Raw genomic sequence first — 26,638 nt, forward strand, 5'->3', positions numbered from 1 at the left:
CTCTCTCTCTCTCTCTCTTTCTCTCTCTTCCTGTCCTCCCAGACAGCCCGACGGCCGCTCTCCTCTCGCTTCACTCCCTGCTTATCAGCCTGGATAGAGGCAAATTAGTGGCGACTCAGCTGCTGGTGAGGCGTGTGGGGCGTGCCTGTTCCTCGCGTCATTTGCCCGTGCCCCCCCATCTGGGCCCACGTATATCTGTGTGGGGCAGTGAGGGGTGGGGTCAGCCAGCCCTGCATCCTCAGCATTCTGCAGTTGGACAAAACTACCTGGAAAACTGGGCCTCCATCACGTTCGACTCAGACAGCTGCCTCTTCGCATTGCTCTTTCATCCTCTCTCATGTCTGGGAGGGAGAAGGACCCTTTTTGGTGGTTATTTCTGCATTGACGCTTATTGACTCCTGTCGTTCGGAACCTACGACTCAGCCATGTCAGAGAGTGTGGTGAGGAAAATTCAACCTTTCACGATCGGGACCAGGCTGTCTGTCCCCACCGCACCCAAATGCCCCGAGCTGATGGCCGCCTTCTTACCAAGCCAGGTGCTGGACACCTGTAAGGCAGGGACCAGCACCAACCAGGTGTCCTCTGGCACTGACTGTCCTCAGGTGCACGTCGCCCAGGTGGCTGAGGCGGAGAGCGTGCAGGAGGAGGTGCCCCTGGATGATGGTCTCAGCAGTGGAGCGCTACCACAAAGCAGTGCATCGCGGGCCATCAAGAAGATACACATCTCTGGCAGCACTAAACCCACTGGGGATGTGGATGTCCAGTCCAAGCACTGTCGTACAGCTGAGACCTCCGGCTCTGAGGACAGCTACGAGGGAGTCTGCAGCCTCCTACCCAAGATCACAGAGGCCAGCTGTGAGAATAGATCTGATTCCCCCCTTAAGGTACAGCCTATATCAATCATTAATATGTTTATTTGACACCATACCTTATTGACATTATGCATGCATTATCAAAACGGATGTTAAAATGAACAGGTTTTTGCTGTTGCGTAGAAGAAGCCTCATGTAAGTTGACTTTTTTCAGTTTGCATTAATGGCAACTGCAAACTTTACTAAGCCCTGTACTTGATTGCGTTTTATTTAATGATACGGCCTCTGTTTTCCTTGTGCTTCCTGCACACTTACACTGAACACAGACATAAATGATAAACGAAGGCAAAAAGATACCTTTTGGATGGCGTAACGTGGTATTCCCTGTACGCTGGCGTCCGGCTCGCTGAGTGATGTCTAATGGAAACAATGACTGGAAGCAGAAGGAAACAAGCTGAGGAAAAGGGTTTTCTTTTAAAAATGCCGCTCCCAGGTAGCACAGATTTACGTGGCCTGACGTTTAACGTGTCCGAACAGGCAACGCACATGGAGCCAATTAATTTGTTATTTCTTTTAAATGATCTCTAGTAAGAATGGCTAAACGTAAACAGGACGTTCTCCGGTGAGAGCCCTGCCTTTAATCACTTTCACATGAAGAGCAGCTCTGCCGCCTCTTCCTACTGACACGCTCCCGAAACACGCGGCTGTGTTGTGGCAACCATCTGCTAGCACATACACAGTAATGTGCAGAAGTCTTAGGCAGTCAAAGGAAATGATTGTGTGAAAGATCTTCACATTGGTGTAAAAATATCATTTTATGTCTCTCAAAGAGTTCTAAGTAAGCCATTTTAAAACATCACTCTAGTATTTGCAGAAAGCATCCAATAAACTTATATAATTTTAACACCCCATGTTCAGATAATCAACATGCCATTGAGTCATGTGACCAAGCAAGTTAAATAATGAAGTGAGCTGGTGGAGAAATTTAACAAATACATGGAAAGGCTGTGATGTGAAGCAGTGTTCATTGCACTGTCTAACAAGATATCAGAATCTTTTTGCACAACAGGAGAAATAATTGTTCATTTTTATTGTGTTACTGTTCATTTGTACGTGTTCTAATGGTAAATTGTTTTTTTTTCTCCTGAACAAATGTGCACCCACTATCCATACAAAAATCTTTAAACATTTTCTTTGATTGCCTAACACCTTTTCTTAGTAATGTCTATCGTTCAGAGTAAAATTTCACTTCTATTTATGCATTTCTGCTGATAACTTTCAAAGAAGAAATCTTCTATAACTTCCATAACATGTTAACCAGATGGCTGACAGTGAAACAGAATACTAACAACAATAGCAATAATAACAGAAACAACAATAGCAATAATAACAGAAACAACAACAATAACAACAATAATAATAATATTTATTATTATTATTATTATTATTATTATACTAATAATAATGATAATACATTGCAAAAGCCAATCAAAAATGAATGGAGCTAAAACCCTGGATTTTTTATGACATGAACTGAAAACAAATAATAAAAATATAGTAATGATATTTTGTGTGACTGTGTGTAAAACAGATTAATTTGCTATATTTTCAGATACCATACAATCTATGTGAAAAATGTATGCTATTTTTATTAAGCATGTACTGAGAAGTACTAGGACCATGGAACGGCAGTAGGCATGTGCTATGGATTTTGGGAATTACTACAGTCTTTAAATTGTCACCACAAAGGATGACATCATTTTTATATGTTGTTCTCTGTGCATACTCATTGGCTGTTGAGACTGCCAGGACATTACATCAGGTTGGATGTCCTGGGGTTAATTCTCCACAAGCTATCCTGTTGCTCCCCGAAGCTACTAGAGTTAAACATTGCATGCAGCTGTCTACTCTGAAGAATGAGGCACTCTCAGAATGAAGCTGTGTAACATTATCTGCAATACTTTGGATTCATGTCATGGAGGATTTTGATAGAAGCATGTCATTTACACCAGCACCAGACCTCACAGGAATGCCAACTTGCATTTTGTAGCGTACCTAGCAAAACTGAAATATGCATGTCCAGATCAATGCATATAGGTTTCTCTATAAAACAAATATGTATAATTCCTTATTTAATATTGCAGGGTCTCCTTAGGAAGAATGCCGACTCAGAGCCAGGGAAGAGTCAGAGTTCACCTGCTAGTGGATTACGATGTCTTGGCGATAGAATAACATCCACCGATCAGGTATTCATTTACAGTTTTTTCAAAATAAACATTAGCATCATCTCTGAAATATTTATGGTAATTATTTATGCTATAAGTATAATTTTAAGTCTTATTGCGTAGCCTGTTCCTCTAACAGGTGAAATACAATCAACTGCTTTGGCAAGAACAAATGTGTTACATTATATATAGATTTCGAAAGTTAAAATGCACAGGGAATATAGAATCCAGTTCATTTTTGTTTTATTGTTGTTTGCATGTTTATTGAAAAAATGGGAGCAAAACTATTTGAAAGCATTAGGTTTTTTTAGGTTTTGTCTTAAAATAACAGTCCTAAAACTGCACCCAAGTACAGAACACGTATTGAATGCAATTTAACATAAAAAGTCAGCAGATGGTGCAGTGGTTAAAGATGCTTAAGTTACTAGCTGCCAAGTACTTATTCTAAATGGATAAATATCCAGCTTTATAAATGCATAAAACTGTGAGTCCCTTTGCAAAAATGTGTTAGCTAAACAGTGAAGTAATAAAGTACTTTTTAAAAGTAATACGTACTGCAGAATATTATAGGGTATTAGCGGATCTTGGCATGCTATAATATAAAACTATTATTGCCACATGAGGTAATTTGTGTCTCATTGAAAATTGGTTTGGTATGACGTTTGCGATTGAATTTTTGTGTGTGTGGATTATGTTTACATTACATTGTACCCCACAATGTGATTAAAAACCTGTTTATCTGACGTTGTGGGGAGCATTTTTCAGGTCCCCACAATGATCTGGGAATGCAATCAAAAAATAAAAAATGCATCTCGTATTTCGTTTGATTACTTAGGGTTAAGGTCGTCATGTTGGGATCACAGTTTTCCCCACAGGAATGAATCGCCAGAAAGATATAATTACAAACCAGTGAGTGTGTATGTGTGTGCGCGCATATCGGACATTATGCATCGGCATCCGAGATTTGCGTACAGTAGGTAACAGCGTGGATTAAAAAAAATCTGCCCCATCTGGTCACCAATTTGTTGGTCTAAATCCCGGAAATGCAATTTAATCAGAAATCCTGGGGAATTGCAATTATATCTTTTATTATTAAGACATCTTATTGGTTACTGCCACAGTTTAAATGTATGCAACACTTTAATTACTCTACTCTTACTTACATGGGAAGTTTATGTTGCTACATAATAAATGCATTGTTCATGTTTAGGAAATAACATTAGCATCAAATGCAAAAACAGACTGCTTACGAAAATCAAAATGATGCACGAAGTTATCATGTTTGGGCAACTAGTTCAGTTCATAAATTTTTTGCCTTCACGATCCCACAAGAGATTCAAGACTCTTTCTCTATTTCCCGAGGCAGAAATCTGTATCGCACTATGAATCATATGCAAAACAGCATGAATTCAGTTGCACGTATGATAATAGTCTCTTGGAACTTAGGAAGTGATGTCATGCCTGTGAGTGCCAAGCCTGAAGGAGCAATTATTTCATGTCTCGAACAGCCACACTAGAAAAAGCAGGGCTGCAGTTTTCATACTATTTTGGTGTTAAACGTGCGTGTACTTTGTTTTGCCGCCTATAATTTTTATATAGCAAAAATGTTTAAAATGGCAAAGTGTGTGCGCACACACACACACACACATATAGCGTAAGAATCAGATAAGAGGGTAACGATCTGGAAGTATTTTGCGCTAGTAGCACAGCGATTTGCAGTCTTTGCAAAAACAAAGTTTTGAGAGGTGGAAGCAGCGTTTAGCGGAAAATCTCGGTTCAGGATTTAAATGCTGTCCCTGCTGTGTGTGTGGAGCTTCCATGTTCTCCCCATGTTGCAAAGGTTTCCTATGGGTTCTTCAGTTTCCTCCTGCAATCAAAAGACATGCATTTAGGGAAATTGGCAGCTCCTGTTTCCCATGATTATGTGTACATGTGTGAACTCTGAAAGGGACAGGGACCTCATTTAGGGTATTCCCCTATGCCTTGGGATAGACTTCAAACCTATGACCCTGTAAGTGGTTGGAAGATAAATGGGTGTTTACTTATACAGCACCAAAAGGCCTGTTATACTAATGAGTCAAACACTGTAGAAGAAGAACAAAGTATACATTTTTTGATAGCTTCCCTCCTTGTTTTCTAAGATTTCGGTTAGCTGACAGTATTTTTGTGAAGCAGCAACTGGCTGTCTCCTCCATAGCACAAATGCGCTATTAACAATTTGTTAGTATAGATTAGCTTTCTCTCCCTATAAGGTGATAGTTGTAGGTCTGACCTTTCCACCAGCTAAAAGGCACACCAGCTATAGAGCTGGATGGTCGACCACATTCGTAAGGAGGGATGGGCTGATCCACATTAAATATATAAATAACACATTAATATTTATACTTTATATATTATTATTGTTTGTTTGTGATGCATTTGCAGTTCAATCTGAATATCTTCCAACAAGGATAAGCAAGTAACGAATGCTTAAAATGCCCCACAATTTTTCACCCACTGGCATCATGTACTCTGACCATTGAAAATGCTTCTGATGCCCCTGTGTCCATATTAACATAGATAAAAGGGCATGATAATCCGGTTATAAAATAACGCAGCCAAACTGTGTTGTGTTTATGCCAGTGAATTCCAGTCCCAGGGTGATGGTAGATTAATTAAGGTGGGTGTTCAGATTACGTCAGCGTGGCTTGATAAAAAAATTACAAAGCAGACAGCAAAAGAATCATCATCTTCATACCAGGAAACGGTCACTAAACAGGTAACAGGGCTGCAGTTCAGTGATACAGTGGTATGCATAGTTCAGTTCAGTGATACAGTGAAAGTATTTAAAGGTACTTTATATCTATGTGTTTGTGAATGTGATTATTTTGTCGCTAAGCTCCAAGGAATCTGCCATCATCCCTCAGGTTCCTGTGTGGCTGTGGTGGGCTGTGTGTTCCTGCCGTTATGTTTTACTCCAGCTTCATGTTTTTGGTTACTTGTTCTCCCCTGGGGTGCGTGATCCCCATGTCTTTCTAGGTGGGCTGATTGCCCTGCAGCCATTTGCCTGCTGACTTGCTTTAATCCTCCCCTTTCCAGCAGGGCAATTGAAAGACCCGTAACCTGTGTCTGAGACCAGCTCTCTGCCTGCAAAGCAGAGCGCAGGCAGCACTAAAGCACCAGCACTCCTCTCTGTTCTCTCATCTGTTCCAGGATGAGGCCCCTCCCACGATGACATAAGTCCTTAGTATGGGTTGGCAGTAGGCAAGCAACAAGCCACAGTCTTCCAGTCGGTTCCTTATCCACTTAGTTTAACAAGGACCTTAGTCAGCAACGACTTCATCAGAAGTCTAATGCTCATTTTCCCACACGTGCATGTGTTTTATTTAACTTTAGATCACTATTAAGTCATTTTTTTTTATATTTATTTTTCTTTTTTACATCAGAATGCCAGAGTTCTCTAATAGGGCTTTGTACATTCTGGGTACCAGATTTTCAGCAGAAATTAACAATATTGCCTGCAAATGCTGTGATTGCGCCAATCATTATGAACTTCAAACTGTAACTTGCAGAATCTGAAGCCAAGTAAGTTATTACTGATTTTCCTCTGACCTTCTCCCCTGTCTTGTGTGATTGAAAATGTTGTGTAATAACAATCAGGGTTTAAATCATTTATATACATAATAACCACAGAATGCATTAAATAAACGTTTCAAATTTGTGACAGTGTCAAACAAAGGAGCATTTCATGCTAAGATTTTGGAAACCACACGTCCGTCTTGATTCAGTTTCCTCGCACATGTCCTATCCTATTTAACATTTGTCAGGCAGCTACCAAGACTATAGTGACATTTTCCACCTGCATTTTACATAATTTTAAGAATTATTTCTGGTTATAAGTAGTTGTTAGACGCAGAATAATATTTTATCGTATTATGTATTTTTATTTTGTTGCCTTTTATTGCCGTTTTAGCTTTTCTCTGTCCAGGGACCCTGCTAATGTTCCCAACACATGTGAGTGAGACAGCCAATCACAACACGGCAAAACAAAACGGTCAAATAAGTGGCCAGTCTGGAACCGCGCATAACTTGGAGTTCCATTTGTGGATTCTTTCTGTGCATTAATACGAGCAAGGTAATTACGGTTTTAGTGAAAAGAAATAATTATATTAAAGCAGCGCTGTTTGTCGAGATTCATAAGAACAGCCTAAAGATATTTTAACTGCCAGCAGAAAGACAGGAATAGTGAGGACAAGACAACGATACAAGAAAAATTTCAGTGAGGTTATCCGAAATACTGTCCACAGCTAGGCTATATTGGAGCTGCGGAGATACAATGCTAGCAGAAAAATTCCAGTATCTAAATGAACTTTAGTGCAGCCTGATTTTTTTTTTATTAAGAGAAAATTCATATTCATTAAGAGAATTCATATTCAAGCTAGACATGTTCGACAATGTTACCTGCACACGTGCACTGTAGACTAGTTTAGAGGTATGTTGACTAACAGCATCGACTGAATGTAGTGCTGCCCCCACTGAGCAATTATGAAAACCAGCACTGAAATTAACAGGCAGTTATATTAGTCTGTCTGAAATTTGGCATGATCTTGTAATCATTACCAGAGTTGTTATGATCGATGTACATGACGTAACCCATGGGTTCCCAAACGTTTCAGCCCAGGATCCATAAAATAAGTGTCCTCATGTCTTAATAACATAATAAGAGACGCTCATTTGCATACTAAAATAAACATATATAATAGTTCTCTACTATTGATTATAGTCGCATATCTGCATTAATGCGCAGAAGAGATCGCTGGGGTTCTCGTTTCGGCCCAAATTAGCACAGAACCTTGATACCAATTGCAACCGACTTAATCAAACCATTCAATTAGCGTCATCTCACAGGGAATGGTTGTCAGGCTTCTGATCTTAAAGCCAACAAATTGGTTTTAGATGTAGTTTTTTTAGATTTAGTTGTCAAATAGGTTTCTATTTGCCAAATAGGTTTTAGATTTAGTTTTTTTGTTCATGGACGTTAAACTTTTGTTTTGTGAACAGTGTGATAAACTGAGAAAAAAGTGTTGGTGGACATAGTGGTGTGAAAACTTGTTTGAGTCATATTCAAAAGAAATTATATTATTTGGCAGTGACAATATCATAACCTATGTTGGAGCACCCACGCATGTTTTCCCAAACACCAGAGGTTCTTGGATAAAAATATGGTTGAGAACCACTGCTCTGTATTATACTAAAATGAAAATCGTACTCCTGATATGAGCTAACCTCTGCATAATGTACTCTGACCTTTTAAAACGCTGCAAACTATGGCTGCTTCATAATACTGTACCTAACACAATGACTGCAATTATTTTGGTCAATATTGAAACTATGATTGTTTTTGTTGCAGAATTATAAACAGAACACTACCTTTTTCACATCATAAGACCTGTCACTCATAATGAGTGTAGATTTTAAAGGATGAAAGTAATTGGAATTGCAACATGGAACGCACAGAACAAAGGAACAGTATTCCCAGAAAAGGCCTGCAGACCATCAATTCTAACCTTTTCTTTTCAAAACGTACTTTCAGCTAACCTTTTATTTAGCAGTACTCAAAATTCACGGTTCGGTACAAACCTTGGAAATAGTTTTGAAATTAGTTATAGATAAAACTACAAAAACAAGCACAGAAACTGTTGTAAATCAAAGGGAATGCATTTGTCGATGCGTCTTAATAGCAAAACCTCATACATGCTTATTTGCTCATTGTCAAAATAAATTTAAATTTAAAATATAAAATCACAACTGTCATAATGAATTACATTTCGTGTTCTATACTACCAAGTATGATTGCATATCTGTACTGAATTTCCTAGGGAAAAAGTCTTTGGTCTTATCATTTACTCTCCCTAGTGCGATTAAAAGTTTGCGGTACATATTGAATTGCCAAACAAATATCAACATAATATTGAATTGGGACGCCTCTGCCAATTCCTTTAACTATTTTTAATGCTTTAAAGTTTATTTTCACATATTCTGGAAATCATCTTACAACCCCCCTCACGACCCCTTGCGGTCACAACCCCCATTTTGGGAGCCACTGACATAACCTAGGGAATCGTATACTGCCAATTTGACCTTCTATAAGTATCATAAATATATAAGGTATACCTTATATATAAGGTATATATAAGGTATACCCAGTACACCTCAATATAATAACCTTACATGGAAAAGTATGGAATTTGATTTTGCTGCCTTCCGATTCAGGATAGGTATGGAAAAAGGAAAGAAGGCATGTAAATATTTTGATGCTTCCTGACTATCGCAACAAATTGACCTACTTTGTATTTTAAAAAAACATCTGGTTTTACATAGTAAGAATTTTCATGAAATGTGCATGAGCTGAAGAGCAACATCCCAAACCAAGAACTGGGGGTGTGTGTGTGAGGTTTGCGCTTGATTAATCTTCAGGAAATATTGATGTTGCTACCTTGGAATGAACCACCTCTAAAATGGGATAATGGAAGTTTTAATCTGCTTAGCTTGGCAATACCAAATATTTTATCTGATTGGCTAAGAATCCCAATTTTGAACGGAATACAATATTCAAAGTGCACTGTATGAAACTAGCATATTGAGTTTTCGCTTAGTTGTAAATTAAGCTAAATCGACTAGTACACCAAAATATGTGCATAAATGAATGTTGAGTAGTATTTTACAACTCCAGAACTGAATATAAATCTCTTGTGCCACTCTGTAAGTATTGCCAACAACTCGTACAATACAAAGTCAAACTAAGAAAAAACAGCACACATTTGCTCAGAGATGGCACCTTTGCTGAGCTCGGTTGAAACTGTCACTGTCTAACATACTAATGTTACCTTGCTTGAATGAATAAAGGCAGACTGCAGAGTTATTAATGATCCTTGCACTCCCGGGTTCTCATAATGATTCCGGTTTATATTATGGTCCTGTTTTCAGAGAGATGAGACATAGGTCAGCTGAAAGGGTTTGCTTTTCTGGACATTACAGCCAAGGGCTGTGTGACCCAGAGTTATCCTGCTAAATTATCTGAGAACTCTGGCCCAGTTTTTGACTCATTTCCCGTGGGAGTCCGAGTCGCTCAGCAGGCTAAGCCTTTGTCTCTGTGATCAGAAGGTCGCTAGTTTGAGCCCCAGTCTCAACAGAATAGTTCCCTATTATTCAAATCACAGTCGTCGAAGTTCGAGCACGGCTGGTTTTCCAGCCTTTCCTTTACATGTGAGCCAGGCGTGAAGCCTCTGGCCAATCAGAATCAGTAATTATTAAACTAACTACCTGGGAGAACTGAAAACAAGGCCTGGATTTGGAATCGAGGTCCAGATTTAAAGAGCCCTGGAATAGTCCCATGTCTGTGAGCCCGTCAGCAAGGCCCTTAACCCCCAGCTCCCTGGGCGCTGCCCAGTGGCTGCCCCTTCACAGTGAACCCCAAGCTTGCTCTCACCTGAATGTAGGGCAATATGGTGCAATGATATTTTCTCCATGGGGATTAGTGAAGTATCTCCAGTCTATTGTAACTGACATAGCTGGTTCCACTGTAATTCAAAGGCAACTCCAGAAACTGCCATCTCAGTAGCTCAATTGTTTCTTCTTGTTTCTTTGCCCCTTTCCCCTTCACCAGATACCTGAATTGAGGTTTTCAATGGCTCTCATAAAGTAAATGAAGTGGAATGAACTGGAAGCGGCTCGGAATCTCTATCAGCTGTGCAAAGTTTTAACGTCGTTGTTCTTTTTGTGTTAATATCGTGTTGCTGGTCTGAATAATAGGCCGTCTTTGCTCCATAGTATTGCAGATTTTGTTTTATGTATTTTTCTATTATAGAAATCATTATCAAGATGTAATTTAGGGGATGTAATGGGAGTGTGTCTCAGTGGGCTAGACCTCCATGCCTGTGATCCAGAAGTCCTGTCCTTAACAAAATAGTCACATTTGCACTGGGCCCTTGTGCAAGGCGCTAGATAAATGTCTGACCCTGCACTCATATCCCTACGTACTGTACGTGTCTCAGAGGAGAGCAAGAAGGGATATGTGAAAAGAAGCATTCTCTTGTGCAAATGGCAAATAAAGCACAATCTATTTTTTTGTATTATTATTATTATTATTATTTTGTTAATACAAATAATAGATGAATAAGCACTACTGCTATTACTGCTACTGTTATATCATATGTTTAGTAACCGTTGCCTGCTGAGACATACTGTAAATAAATTCAGAACGGATTTGTTAAGATGTTAATTTTCTGTGACCAGATTCAGATGAACCTTGAGGTTCAAAGGTTGAGGACCCCTGTCTTTTGTTCCTTGTAGGAGGGGGATTTGTTATCTTCTTTATGGCCACTGGCTTATTGCCTTGCTTCTAGAGAGCGGAATGACAATCAAAAGTGAACTTAAACCGGGCCCACCTGCTTAATCCTCTAATCTTCTGTCTTCCAACCTCTTATTGTGGTGGGATTTAAACCCATAACTCTGGAGGTTTGAGGCAACAGTGCCATCAGTACTGTAGTTTACCTTTCCTTGAAGTTAACTTTTAATATAATTTTGATGGCGATATGAAACGTAAATGTAATAATAGCATATGTACCTTTAGTGTAGAAGGAAATACCGATTGTTGATTTTTTTCTGTGTTGATCTTTGGACAGGGACTTTTGCTGAGAAGTCAATCTCCCACCAGAGAGCTCCAGAACAGGAATGACCCTGTCTGCAGTAATACAGGAGTGGGCGTTATGCAGAATGATTGTTCCATCACTCAGCGTAACACCTTCTTCAACAGAGAGGTCCTCCAGGTATGGATTACCATTTTTCAGGGCATATGATTTATTTATTTTTCTTTGGATGGCAAATACAGTCAAAGGTTCATTTAGTCAATGAACGTAGATTCAGAACGTTTGCAACAGTATGATTTTAAATAGAATACAGTAATATTATTGTTTTATACATGGAAAAGTATCAGTGTTGACACACCATAGCACAACAATGGAATGTGTTCTCTGCATTTAACTGATATGTGACATAGGAGGGGGTAGCTAATTCAGCATCTGGGGAGCGGTACCTTTCCGAGGGTGTCTTGCTGGTTGGGGATTCAAACCAGCAGTCGTTCAATTACAAGTGCGCTTCCCTAACCGTTAAGCCACCACTGCCCACAAAAAAAAGGGGTTTCCCCACAGGGAAAACCGTCTGAACAAACGCCAAACAGCAAAAACTCCATATATGCTTCATATATATGACATGCACAAGAGAATAGTCCTGTGATTTAGAAATATATGAATAGTCACTACTGAACAGTTTACGTATAACATACATTTATTGGTTTTTGTTATTCCTTTAGCCCGTGCACTAAGTAGTAAATGTATCTGAACATCTGTGAAACTCCGCAAATGCTTTAGAACTTTGTAATTGAGCAGTAAAGCTGAACTTGTAATGAAAGATGAGTATTAATTTTCTGCATGTAGCTGGCAGAACCTTTATGGCTGTTACGGCATTTTCTTGGCAGCCAGGAATAATTGTTCGCAGTTGTGAGAGGATGAGCAGGCCGGGGCCTATCCTCAGAGTTTGGGGTGAAGCAGAGCACGCCGGCAGGCCCTTGGTCACGAGTCACGAGCTTCACATGCACCTTGAAGTGTCTGACACCATGAGGAGGGGAGCCGGTCTGGTCGAGATGGTGACGGATGTGGAACTCGCTCAAGAATAACAGTAACATGGGGAAACAGGCCTGCGTCCCTTTGACCCTGGGGAGCACAGTGGTGTTTTTGTCAGCGCTGGCGTGCTAACGGACTCGGGGTGTGGGTGGTAAGGGGAACAGCTACAAGAGGAACAATTATTCAGAGATGAGATCATTGTTTGGCTGTGTTGCTTCATGCCTTTGGCCTGTGGAAATCAGCCTTAGCGGTACAAAGCTAGTGCTGTTTTGTGGTGGTGCTGACGCTGACAGATAGCACAAGGTCCTTTTTCAGTGTGTTTAGGACGGATAGTTACAGGCTGGAATGGGTGTTGTTCATCCCCCCCGTATGGGGGAATTATATAGGAGCAAATACCTATAGATAGTAATGGTTATAGCAAAAGGCCACATGCCTACCAGCTAACAAGGTACGTGTGCAGAACTTTAGCTGACGTAGCGTGAAAGTCTTCTAAAAGTTGGCAGATAACGTTCTTGCTGTCACATTAATGGGACAAAGGTTCTCTCAATGTCAGCATGATAATTACTACCTGAACTTGCGTTTAATGCAATTAATGCTGAAATTAATTAATGTTATTAGTCTTAGTTGTAGTAGTAGCTGTAATAATGGGGTACTGTTCTGGGGCACCTAAGGAATATTGGACAGTTTTCCAGAGTCCATTGGTGCTGTGCTTTACACAACACTCCATAGGATGCTTGGCGTTGTGCGTAGGGTATGGCATGTTCCTAATGTTTAGTAAACGTTTCTAGAATGAAAACATTGTTAGCAGAGCAGCATGACCAGCTTAATAACACCTTAAAAACACAACATAAACAATTTAGCATTTCCTTCAGTCCGTGGATGTTTTATGCTGAAGCTTTAAGGTGTTTTATTAATCAGTTCCACTGTGAATTTCTACGTCCCCCCGTGAAAATTGAGAAAGTGTAAGGCATCGCTCAATGTGACAATCTGTTTAGGCTTTTTAGACACTTTTTAGTTTAGGTCCAAACTTTTGAGGAACTTGACATGTTTCACGCTACATCTGATGGAATGTGTCACGTTTAATTTCAAAAGTTTGCAGACAAGATTTTGGTGGCAATTATGTAAACTTAATAAAATGATTATAACTATCCATCCATCCATCTATCCATTATCTCCCGCTTGATCCGAGGCCGGGTCATGGGGGCAGCAGTCTCAACAGGGAGGCCCAGATTTCCCTCTCCCCAGCCATTTCATCCAGCTCCTCTGGGGGAATACCGAGGCATTCCCAAGCCAGCCTTGCGATCTCATTCTTTTGGTCACTACCCATAGCTCATGACCATAGGTGAGGGTAGGAACGTAGATCGACTGGTAAATCGAGAGCTTTGCCTTTTGGCTCAGTTCCTTCTTCACCATGACAGACCGATGCAGCTCCTGCATCACTGCTGACGCTGCACCGATCCGTCTGTCGATCTTACGTTCCATCATTCCCTCACTCGTGAACAAGACCCCAAGATACTTAGACTCCTCCACTTGGGGGAGGACCCCCTCCCCAACCCGGAGAGAGAGCATTCTACCCTTTTCTGGCTGAGGACCATGGTCTCAGATTTGGAGGTACTGATTCTCATCCCAGCCACTTCACATTCGGCTGCGAACTGTCCCAGTGAGAGCCGAAGGTCACGGTCCGATGAGGCCAACAGAACCACATCATCTGCAAAAAGCAGAGACCTAATTCTGAGGTCACCGAACCGGACACCCTCAACGCCCTGGCTGCGCCTAGAAATTCTGTCCATAAAAACTATGAACAGAATTGGTGACAAAGGGCAGCCCTGACGGAGTCCAACCCTCACCGGAAACGAGTCTGACTTATTGCCGACCATGTGGACCAAGCTCTGGCACCGGTCATCCCTTATAAGGAAGCCCGGCACCCCATACTCCTGGAGCACCCCCCCACAGGACTCACCGAGGGACACAGTCGAATGCCTTCTCCAAGTCCACAAAACACATGTAAACTGGTTGGGCAAACTCCCATGAACCTTCCAAAACCCTACGGCGAGTATAGAGCTGGTCCACTGTTCCATGGCCAGGGCGAAAACGACACTACTCCTCCTGAATCTGAGGTTCAACAATCCGACGGACCCTCCTTTCCAGGACCCCCGAATAGACCTCACCAGGGAGGCTGAGGAGTGTGATCCCTCTATAGTTGGAGCACACCATCCGGTCCCCCTTCTTAAAGAGGGGGACCACCACCCCGGTCTGCCAGTCCAGAGGCACTGCCCCCGATGTCCACGCGATGCTGCAGATGCGTGTCACCCAGGACAGCCCCACAGCATCCAGAGCCTTAAGCAACTCCGGGGCGGATCTCATCTACCCCCAGGGTCCGGCTACTGAGGAGCTTTTTAACCACCTCATCGACCTCCACCCCAGAGATAGGGGAGTCAACCCCCAAGTCCCCATACTCTGCTTCCATGTTGGAAGGCATGTCGGTGGGATTGAGGAGGTTTTCGAAGTACTCCCTCCACTACACACAGAAGTCCAATAACATAGCACCGCTCGGGTTCAGATTGGGGGTGGCGTTCCTCCCAATCACGCCACTCCAGGTCTCACTGTCATTGCCCATGTGAGCATTGAAGTCCCCCAACAGAACAAGAGAGTCCCCATTAGGAGCACTCTCCAACACCCCTTCCAAGGACTCCAAAAAGGGTGGGTATTCTGAACTGCCGTTTGGCGCATAAGTGCAAGCAACAGTCAGGACCCATCCTCCCACCTGAAGGTGAAGGGAGGCTACCCTCTCGTCCACTGTAGTAAACCCCAATGTACAGGCGCCCAGACAGGGGGCAATAAGTATGCCCACCCCCCGCTCGGCGCCTCTCCCCACGGGCAACTCCAGAGTGGAAAAGGGTCCAACCCCCCCTCAAGGAGACTGGTTCCAGAGCCCAAGCCGTGCGTCGAGGTGAGCCCAACTATATCTAGCCAGAACTTCTCAACCTCGTGCACCAGCTCAGGCTCCTTCCCCATCAGTGAGGTGACATTCCATGTCCCTAGACCTAGCTTCTGCAGCCGAGGATTGGACCGCCAAGATCCCCGCCTTCGGCCACTGCCCAACTCACATTGCACCCGACCCCTATGGCCCCTCCTATGGGGGGTGAGCCCATTGGAGAAGGGACCCACATGTATTGTTCGGGCTGTACCCAACCAGGCCCCATGGGTGCAGGCCTGGCCACCAGGCACTCGCCATCAAGCCCCACCCAGTTACCCACGTCCAGACAAGGGAAACCGTGGATCCAATATTTTTTTCTTCTGAGCCGCACTTCATCTGGTTCCTCACCCAGGACCTGTTTGCCTTGGGTGACCCTACCAGGGGCATAAAACCCCAGGCAACTTAGCTCCTGGGATCATTGGAACACGCAAACCCCTCCACCACGATAAGGTGTCGGCTCCAGGAGAGGTGATTATATGGTCACCCTTAGATTGCATTTTTACTTCAATGAGAAGCAGCAAAAACAAGCAGTTGAGTATTTAAGAGGAAATGGCAGGCATTGTACTTTGTGTTGTGATGAGATGGATTATGGAAATCCGAATGATTGAATATGTCCATCCATACATCTTCCAGTACAGGGTTGCTGGTGACTGGATTTGTTTTTGAGTAATTATTTTCTGTCATTTTCAAGTTTATACAAGAATTTATTCAGACCATATTGAAAACATTTTTTGTACAAAGTCCAACCATCTATCCATGTAGCCATTGTTTACATTAACAGTTTTAATTTGGATTTAGAGAGAAAAAAGTTTCTTCAACATGTTAGTTTGTTGTTTTATCCATAAAAACTACATCTCAATGTTTGAATTCCCATTCTTTACAATATTTAATGATTTGATATTTAATTTAATCTCATTCAAAAGCATAGGCCAGAGGGAAGAAATCAAGTCAAGTGAAAGTGACTGTCCTCAGATATTGGAAACGGACCCCTTTTGTTGCTTTGTTCCTTCTCTTTGCCCCCCCCCCCCCGCCCCCGCCCACCCAAATGCTGGTTTTTCATAATGTTAAATTGTTTATTTAACTGTCTTGTGGATTATATTCCGATAACCAGTTAATAAATTCTTCCTTTTAAATGACACGGTTACATTCTGCCACTCACAGTCTGATGAAAGTCAATGTATTGAGCGTGTACCAAATAAACAGATCTTCTCCCTGAGGTCTTCCTGGCTCAGTATTTCTGGAGTGAGGTTGTGTCCGTAAGCAAGCCACTAAGGCAACAGGCACACCTCACTTAGCAAAAACAGACTTAGTTCCTCCAATTGAACACAACATGTTACTGGAAAATGAAGAACAGTTGCCAGATAATTTGTTTTTAATAATTTGTTTTACACTGTATAACTGCAGTGGAATACTGATTATGGCTGGCCAGATTAGGTCATAGCCTTTCAGGACCAAATTACCTAGCAACGTTTAATGTCTCTCACTATTCCGGATCTGTTTGTCTAAAGTATTTTATTGTTATACGCATATTTGAAATTTGTTTAACTGATGAATTGTTTTCCGATTATGAACACACAAACATTGAAACACATGGTATTTTACCTCAAATAAAATAAAAGGTTGTAGCGTTCTGTTTAAAACTTAGAGGAAACTCACGATGGTCTGTGGCTGGAAAAACTGGATACTTTTCGGTGTGAAGTCAGTAACACAGGTTTTCCAAAAGCGCATGACGTTTTGGGCTGGGGGGGGGCGGGGGGTGAAAGTCAAGGAGGATGATCGGAGCTGCCAGTAAGTAAGCTGTACTGTACTGTTTCTCAAGTGCTGGCAATTTTTCATTGACACTGATACACTGTAACATACCAGGCTGATTTAGCTTAAATTAACTACAAAATAGTTATGTTAGATCACTCAGAATGTACAGTATGTATCTTTAAGACATTGCCTTTGCTAGTGAATTTAGAAGTTTCTCTCATTTGTGGACCCGTCTCACTGGAGTATAATACCGAAGATGTTCTTCAGCAGGGCTGCAAGGTGAAGCAGTGTTATCTAATGAATGATTTGATTGCTTCAGTCAGTCAGTATCTGCCTCTCATTGGGCTTCCCCTCCTTTTCAGGCAGAGCAGTGGATTGATGGGAAGCTGCAAGATTTGAAAGATGGTTATAACACCTGCTGGGCCTCACTTCAGGACTGGGAAGAGGCATCCCAGACCCTGCAGAGAGATCTCAAGGACTTTGAGAATACACTCATACAACTCAATCAGGTGAGATTTGTGTACTCCGCACAGCACAGGTGCTGTAGTCCTACTCATGCAACTAGAGAGGTTAATGAAATAATGACAAACTAGATATTTTAGAAAACGTCAACCTGCTATTGTAGAGCACCGAGGTCGGTGGCGTCAGTCAATTAGCGATTGTCTGTTTCACGTGTCTCCCTTCCACCGGCACTGAATTTTAAGCAGATCTCTACTAAAAGTATGCAGTTCAGTTCAGTCTGTGGTTTTGTGCTGCTCTGTGGTAAATGTATTTCCCAGTCCCTGCGTTTGAAGCCTCTTGTTTTGTTGGTTTTCTACCTAATAAACTCTTGGAATGACCCGAACTCTCATGCTGACAACTTTTTCCTCACTGCACTTGGATCTGCACCCAGTTCTTGTGCAACGTTCACTCCTGTTATTGTCTCATAATAAGGTGAATTAATGCTGACTAGGTACTTATCTTTTTTTTTCTTTTTTTTTATGTATAAATATATGAATCCCGTCCAGTAGAGAAGCATAAATCAATAAAAATGTTTTAACATTTTTATTGTCCAGTACAACATACTAAATGTCTTCACAAGTAGGCAGGCAGAGACATTGAACTTCTCTGTATTTTAATACGTTTTATTTGTGAATAAATTATCCTGTTGAATTTGCTCCTTTCCCTGTTGTAACCCTCGGCGATGAGATAATGTTCAGCACTTGCAAAATTGCACCCATGTCGGGTGTGAAATACCCACTTGAAATCTGTCCAGGAAAACATGACCTTTCTCCTGTGATAATTAAAATGCCGGACGAGGCTCGGGAAGGGATGTTCTCAATCTGTCTGAACTCCTCGCTTCGTTCAGATCTGAGATCTCTTTTCCATGCTTTTCTCCCGTGGGCCGTAACCTGCTGTTTAAAGATGGGGGAGCAGCTTGTGTGTGAGCAGAACCCCAACGCCGACCTGGTGAAGAAGCAGCTCGGTCAGCTCCGAGATCACTGGCACGCCCTGAAGCAGGTGGCCACCAAGCAGGCCGAGCCATTTGCGGGAGCCGGTAACCTACATCAGGCCAACAGAAAAGTGAACAAGGTGGAGGTCTGGATAAAGGAGAAGGTGACCCGCATACCCTGCCTGACAGCATGTGACCTGCCCACCGGGGTTTATATGTGACACTTTTAATGTTCTCAGATGCACACGAAATACCTTATAAAAGTCATTCTGCATTGTGTTATTTGTGACCTGAAGGAAAATTGTTTTACTGCTTTTATCCAAGTAGACTTGGATAAAATTTTGTAAATGTGCATGTATGTGCTATATATCTTAGTTACAAACTTGGGGTAATAGCAAAGGGGAATATTGGGCTTTTTTTTACTTCTTTAGCATGCTTTGGAATCTGGATCTCTTACTTGTCTTTACTTTCCATCCTACGCCGAGGGTATTTCGAATCGCAACGGCACCGATAAAAACGTACATTCCCAATTCATTCGGCTAGAGGCCTGTAAAAACATCAGTTTTATTTTCATCATCAGGAAGAGCAGCAAAACCTGGCAGAGACCTGCAGGGAAAACACTGACAAAATCCAGCTGACTAGAAGAATCCTGGATCTGGAACAGGTGAGTGCTGTAAAATAAAGATGGAACAGGAAAGGTTTCATCATCTCCCGAGTCCCAGCCGTTGTATTTGCTTCTTGTCATGTAAACTGAGTGACTGTAGCTCTGATCCAGCAGTGGCCTCCATGTGTTCCTCACAAATTATTTTGATCTCTGAAAGGATTGAACTTTTCAGTTTGTAAACTGGAAACAAGCCTGTATATATAAAGTTGGTATCAGTTTTTCCATTCGTCTTCACTTAATGACAGCTAAGAGGTACTTTAAATGGAAATGTGTTAGAATATATTAATGTAATGAAAGATAAAATGGCGTTGCACAGTTATAGTAGTAAAATAGTAAAATACTAAAGTAATAATGGAGGCTTACAGTATTGTTTTCCAGGCCAGGTAAGGGAAACACGATATTCATATTTTTCTCTCGGGATTAGGATGAAAAGAACGATCTGGCACCGAAACTGGAGAAATATTGGAGAACTGAGAGCAAGAACATCACTGGCAGCAGGAGAGATGTCAGTGAGATGTAAGCACCATGAATCCACCAGCAGGGAGGGGCAGGTAGCCTCCTGGTTAAGGGGCTGTGAAATCGCATGAGGGGCTGAGGCTTTGGAACTGGACTTCCTTTAATGTAATACTAGGCATCTGCAGATTTCTGTGGATTAAAGTGGTACTAAGGAATCCCCTATGAGCCGGTGACAAGCCGATTTTGCAAGCACGGAAACCAAAAAGTGTATTTTGGAAAGTTCATTAAGTGTTGCGGTAAATTTAGCTTTTATTTTTTTCATTATGACATCCTGTCATGATCTCTTGGATTCATGATGGAGAAACTGATCATAAGAAGTGGAGGAGTTGAAAATAAATACTGGATATAAAGCAGTGACTGTTCTCGCGGGCGGTATCTTTGTTTCAGGTTCTTTGAGATCCAGTCTCGTCTGAAAGATTACCATGAAAGTCTTCAGCTAGCCTTGGAGGTTTCCTCATTTTACCAGCTAGCAGACAGCATCATTAATGCCATTACCAATAAGGTACTTCGTGTGAGTTTTACAGGTCGATTCAGGCCACGTTTGCCTTCAGGCTGTATCGCATCATTTTTCACTGCTATGTTTGTTGAGTCACCTTCTCTTACTCCTTGTTGTTGGTGGTTTGTCTCAGAGCAAAAGCATTTCTGTGACAAATGACCATGGAAGCAGTGGAGATAAAGAAATTAGAGACATAGCCAGTCAAATCACGGTGAGTGTCTTTATTTTCTGTAAAGGCTGCGTATAAGTTTCATTATCATCATATTACCTGTATCTGCTTAGTCATTGTTCAACAAAACTAAAATGGGTATGGCATTAACAAAAAGAAAGAATATATACGATGTATGTATACATAGTTCTAGTCAAAAGTCTGGAGACACGTACTGAAACCCATCTGTAAAGAAATAAAATCATCACTGTAAAAATCAAAATAATGACCCAAAGCACACCTCAAGGTTATGCAGTATAATCTTGTCAAGGAAGGACATGGAGTGTTGTGACAAATGATTTGGGATGGTTTGGGAAGAGTTGGATTGAAGAGTAAAAGCAAGGTAGCCAATTTGTACCCAGAACTTGTGGAAACTCCTTCAGAACTGTTGGAGAGGCATTCCAGGTGGCTACATCTGGGAGCTGGTTGAAAGAATGGTGAGAGTCTGCAATGCTGCCATCGAAGCAAAGGGGAGCTGTTTTAAGAGTCTAAAATTGCAGTATTTGGTATGTATTACTGGGGTGGCATGGTGGTGCAGTGCTTAGCACTGTTGCCTCACACCTCTGGGACCCGGGTTCGAGTCTCCGCCTGGGTCACATGTGTGTGGAGTTTGCATGTTCTCCACATGTCATCGTGGCGTTTCCTCTGGGTACTCCGGTTGCCCCCCACAGTCCAAAAACATGCTGAGGTTAATTGGAGTTGCTAAATTGCCCGTAGGTGTGAATGGTGTGTGAATGTGCCCTGCGATGGGCTGGCCCCCCCATCCTGGGTTGTTCCCTGCCTCGTGCCCATTGCTTCTGGGATAGGCTCCGGACCCCCCACGACCCAGTAGGATAAGCGGTTGGAAAATGGATGGATGGATATGTTTTACTTCAGTCACTGGAGACCTTTTATTATAAATCGAATGCTAAAACAGAGACAAATGTATTAAAAGCTGGTGTGTCCGGGTTTTTGACTGGCACTCTGTATAAATACAGCTTATTTTCATTAATCTGATGCAAATGCTAATCAGCTGGAGCCAGCATGCATGTAAAAGGTTATCCAGCAGGGTCCAAAATAATTACATCCAGGAAGGAAAACTGACTTTTTTTACTCAGCAATGAAGTGTTCCGCAAATACATTATGCAATTATTTTCCATCTTTAAAAATATAATTGCTGCAGTCTCATGAAGTCCTTCTAAACACATTAATTTCCGCCTCCCCCCCACCCAGATGCTGGATCTGTTTGTTTCCCGCTTGTCAAGCTTCCATCCCACCCTGGCAGCCAGGCTGACCCACAAGCAGGGCGAGGTGAAGGGTAGCTGGACCCTCCTCCAGAGCCTCCTCAGGTAGGGCGGCGTCTCCCTGCATGTGGTTCTCCCTGGAGCTAAGAAGCACCAGCGAACAGGACGGGCCTCAGTGTCTGACACTTTAATCTGTACAAGCTACTTAGTACGGATTCATCAGGTCCACTGTCCTACAGGTTCTAATTATTTGGGCAGAAAATGGATGGATGGATACCTTGCTATACAGAATGGATCGATTTAAGATTTTTGTCCTTGATACATGGCAAGGTGCAACAAGCATGTCAACTACGGATCTTAAACCAATTTTATTCAGATTTATTCACAAAACGACATTTATTTTTATGTAAAAAAGGCAGCTGTACGTAATAGTAACACAAGTAGTATGGAGGTATGAAGATTTGCAGTGTTTCATGGTAAATGGATCTTAGTAGTTTGAAGGAGTTTTATATCCCCTTTATGAACTTTAATTCATGAAGAGAACTTTTAATTCTAGAGGGAAGTATCCAGAAAGTCTCTGCACAAACAAGCAAAGAAGTTTAGGAAGAGTTAGATTCAGAGAGAATAATCACCCCCCCCCGGCTCTGCAGTCTGGCTTGGTTTTTTCATCTCAGCACCATTTCTCTGGTTTATGACATTCTAATGGGAGATCAGAAAGCTTGTTTTGGAGGCCAGATGTGATTCTGTCCGCTGGTGCCAAGCCAAAGGCCGACCTAACATGGTCTGGAGGCTCCACACAGGCTCTGCATAGAGATGTGTTCTTTTATTGTACACAAAGAATCTGTCAAACTGGGCACTGTTTCCACTCACCGCACCATTTTTCATACATTCGCCCCTTTCGCTTTCTTTCACATGTTAACACATTTGAGAAAGGCATCCCTGAAGAGTAATCACGATTAAGTTAATCACCACTGTACATTTCAGTGTTATCATTACTGATGACTGTAACACTATAAAAAACTTATTCTCAATATTAAGTCGTCACTTTTAACTGTATTTATGCTAAATACTGGTTTCCTGATTTTTGCATAGTGTAACGTAATTATGGGCAGGCACATAAACAGGTAGTAAAAGTATGGATTAAGACCCCACCCTACCCCACCCCAAAAGTTGGAGACCTGTTGGTAGGGTTGCTGGATACCCCATGACTAAGATTTCTAGCTACAGCTCTGATGTGGGTGGCATGGTGAGTCAGTGGGTAGCCTCCAGGTTTGGCATGATCTTCCCGTGTCGTGTGAATTTCCGCCGGGCTCTCCGGTTTCTTCCTAAAGTCGAAAGATATGCAATTAGGCTAATTGTGGTCTCAAAATTGCCATAATTTTGTGTGCGTGTACCCTGCGGTGGACTGGTTTCCCACCCAGGATAAACCCCAGTTATCTCCGTGCTGCCTGGAACCGACTGCAGATCCCCATGTGACCCTAACCAGGATAAGGGGTTAGAATATGGATGGATGGATGGCTGGATGGATGGATGGATGGATGGATGGATGGATAATGTAATTGTTATTGTAGTTTGGTGCTCAGAAACCTGTTTTTTCTCTGTATTCAATCTGATTGTGATTATCTTCAGTTGAATATTTAGAATAGTGCGCCTATAGGCTTTTATAAATGGTGTATATTCCACCGCATCCAAACATTTATTCAGTGCCCGCTAGCTGGAGACAGCATAGAGCACAGCGGAGCATCCAAGGAGCTAAATATCCTCAAAGCCCATTCCACTTTGTACAAAACTGACGTATGTGACGTTCACATCAATCATTACTTTACTTGTTACTGCAGGAGTTCTGTGTTACTCACTGGTAATGTTCTCTCAAGCAGGAAGGAGGTTTCGGATTCTCCCTCCAACACGCCTGCTCTAACCAGAGAAGATGCTGGTCCGCTGAGCATGTCCAGCGAGCCTCAGGCTGGCGTGGAGAACGAGGCCCTCAGGATCTTGGGAAAGGAAGACAAAGAAGAACAGAACCGACTTAAAGGACATGTGGTGAGGGGCTGCTCACTGCTAAGGGACAGGAGCTGTTATGCTTTACAGCATCAGGGTCACCGGTTTCATTTAGCACCGGCGTAAATAGGAAATATTGTTTATTACAGGAAAGTGCAGTAATGTTTAAGTACTTCTCATATTAGCCTTTATTTTTAGTCAGTCGAGTAAATGAGGTACATACTAATTAATAAATGCAGGTAACCAGGGCTGGCAATGAAGAGCACCCACTGACCACAGGCGAGCCATTTGACCAGTGTTTCCCAATCCAGTCCTCGGGGACCCACAGACAGTACATAATTTTGTGGCAGGGAGCATGGAGGGAGCGAAAATGTGGACAGTCTGGCAGGGAGATTGGAGGGAGCAAAATGTGAACCGGCTGTGGGTCCCTAAGGACCGGATTGGGAAACACTGGTTTAGGCGAAGTATGAGTTTAGAAAACTGAACACTAGCCTGCTGGCCAGTAAAATAATTTCATGTCAGACTACATTCTTCACTGAACTTGCCCGAGTCACTAGTAGCAAAAATTAACCACCCCTGCAGGTAGCGCAGTCTGCTCTAGGGAGACAACCCTGCCGGGGGGTTCAAGTGAATGGCCCCAAACGGCAGAGACGATAAACGGAGAGCTATCGCTCTACCTCCCGCAGTCGCTGAATGTGAAGCCACTAATTTGCAATGGCTTCTTCTATTTAAAGAATGTGTAGCTTAAACGTTTTAAAGGTTGCATTTATATGGGCTTGAAATTCCATGTTTCCATGGAAACAGCATGCCGTGATTGTGCACTATGCAAAAATAGTATGTCAGAACAAATACCCTTTACCTTTACATTCAGAATGTAATAGCTTTAATACTCCTGTGTCTTTAAATGGCAGCATGGTTAGTATGACATTTGGAAGTAATAACAGTAACAAGAGGAATTGGTCCTGCTTTTTAATATATTACAATCTGTAAAGGGCATTTGTGTCACTGGTAATTGAAAGCTCTGTATTGAATTTGAATGCTAGGTTTCCTGGATACATGGACATTTCCCAGATTTGAGGAGCAGTGTTCCTGTTTTTATGATGGTTAAGTTTCCTCAGTTGAATACCTTAGTGTCAGACATGTGCCAGAAAAAGAGGAAATGGTCTCTATTAGTTGTTAATATAAACAGGAAGCCTCCGAGTGGAGTGAAGAAGCCTGTAAGAATGCACACGGAGAGGGTGGGATGAGACCCGAGACCGCAGCATCGCGCATAAGACTGCAGACCTAGACAATGCAAAAGTGAACTTTCTGCAGAGAAATTGCCGAGTTCCTACAATGTGGAGAGCTTAGCTGTAGGTGTTTGCTGGGTAAATAGTTGTCCGGTCATACCCTCAACTAATTGGCAGTCTGTAGCGGCCGTCTGGTCTGAACAGCATCGACCTGCTACTGCAGAGCAGCATGGGCACAGCTGTCAGTCAAATAAGTAATGATTATCCCCACCTGAAGACGACTATTTAAGTCCTGAGCCTCCACTCCCCGTCTGAGTCTTGAGCCAGAGACAGAGGTTTTGTTCAGTGATCGTTGCTGTACTTCTGACCTTACAGCTCCTGTTTTGTTGGGTTTATATAATTATACCTATTCAGCAGATGTTTTTGTCCAAAGCAACTAGGGGTTAAGGACCTCGCTCAAGATCCCAGTGATGAAATCACTCTGCCAGCCACAGGTTTTGAACTGGGAATCTTCCGGTCACAGGCCCAGTGTTCTAACCTGCTGCGCCTCAGCTGCTAACCCAAACTGTAATTCTGACCGCTTTCCCCTCCTTGCACTTGAGTCTGGACCCAGTGACCATGCAGCATAACCATTATGAGTGTGGGAAACCTGAGAGGGACTCTCCGCTCAGCTGTGACCCTTGATCTCTTAGGGTTCCATCACTGTTTTGTTATATTGATGGCTATTACAAACTGCACTAATGAGCATGTTCTTATTTGCCATAATAGTTGTCTACAATCAGATTTACTCTCGCCATGTTTCTTTACGCTATAACCAGTGATTCTATTTGTGACCCATTTGCCTAATTACATATTTTATAACATGATCAAATTTCTATCAGTCTTTCTGATTCTTTAATAATCTGTAACAATATGAGTGCTAAATGATATACAGTAGAAACAACAGGGAATGTACGAGTTTAATAGTTCTAGCTATTGTTGCGTGATTTAAGACTCCCCATGCGCTGAGTCTCCCCGATTACCAAAGGTGACACAAGACGCACAGCTGCGTTTCAGGTATTGCTCTCTCCTTATTGGCCACTTTTACGGCCCACAGCAAGCATCCCATAACAATGGCCACTTGTCTAGCGCTCCCTGGCAGCAGCTGACTGTGGGTGTTGCAGTTATTTATGTTGTATCTGTGGGAGCCCTTGTTATTGGACTTTACGGAGAGTTTTACACAAGGCCGAACAAAAGCCTGGAGTCAGAGACACCTCTCAGTGCCAGCTACCGCCTCCGGTCAACTAGCAAAACAAATTTGTCTCAGTTTCACAATGCTCAACCTCCCTCTGGGGAGCTCAGACGAGACTACAATGCACCGAGTCGCTGGAGGTCTCGGGCCCAGCTGCGCAAAACCTGTAGATAACAGAAAGGCATGACAGGCCGCCCCTGCCCAGGTTCAGGCCCG

General features: G+C 42.4%; 1 protein-coding gene across 4 annotated transcripts in view; it reads left to right on the plus strand.

Annotated features, from left to right (window-relative positions):
• Window positions 1–425: 425 nt before the first annotated feature.
• LOC125715727 (uncharacterized) overlaps window positions 426–26,638 on the plus strand; it is a 50,458-nt gene continuing 24,245 nt past the window's right edge. For 2 of the 4 annotated variants that reach the window (XM_048987584.1, XM_048987585.1), the window contains exons 1-11: window positions 426–884; window positions 2,957–3,058; window positions 11,701–11,844; window positions 17,788–17,934; window positions 18,830–19,021; window positions 19,435–19,521; window positions 19,946–20,037; window positions 20,425–20,539; window positions 20,667–20,744; window positions 21,954–22,069; window positions 23,839–24,004. In XM_048987584.1, coding sequence (XP_048843541.1) covers window positions 426–884; window positions 2,957–3,058; window positions 11,701–11,844; window positions 17,788–17,934; window positions 18,830–19,021; window positions 19,435–19,521; window positions 19,946–20,037; window positions 20,425–20,539; window positions 20,667–20,744; window positions 21,954–22,069; window positions 23,839–24,004 — 1,698 coding nt within the window. The remainder of the gene's footprint in view (window positions 885–2,956; window positions 3,059–11,700; window positions 11,845–17,787; window positions 17,935–18,829; window positions 19,022–19,434; window positions 19,522–19,945; window positions 20,038–20,424; window positions 20,540–20,666; window positions 20,745–21,953; window positions 22,070–23,838; window positions 24,005–26,638) is intronic. The other 2 variants (XM_048987587.1, XM_048987586.1) reach the window with 2 other exon arrangements.

The sequence above is a fragment of the Brienomyrus brachyistius genome, chromosome 20 (genome assembly GCF_023856365.1).
Source record: "Brienomyrus brachyistius isolate T26 chromosome 20, BBRACH_0.4, whole genome shotgun sequence".
Classification (NCBI taxonomy): domain Eukaryota; kingdom Metazoa; phylum Chordata; class Actinopteri; order Osteoglossiformes; family Mormyridae; genus Brienomyrus; species Brienomyrus brachyistius.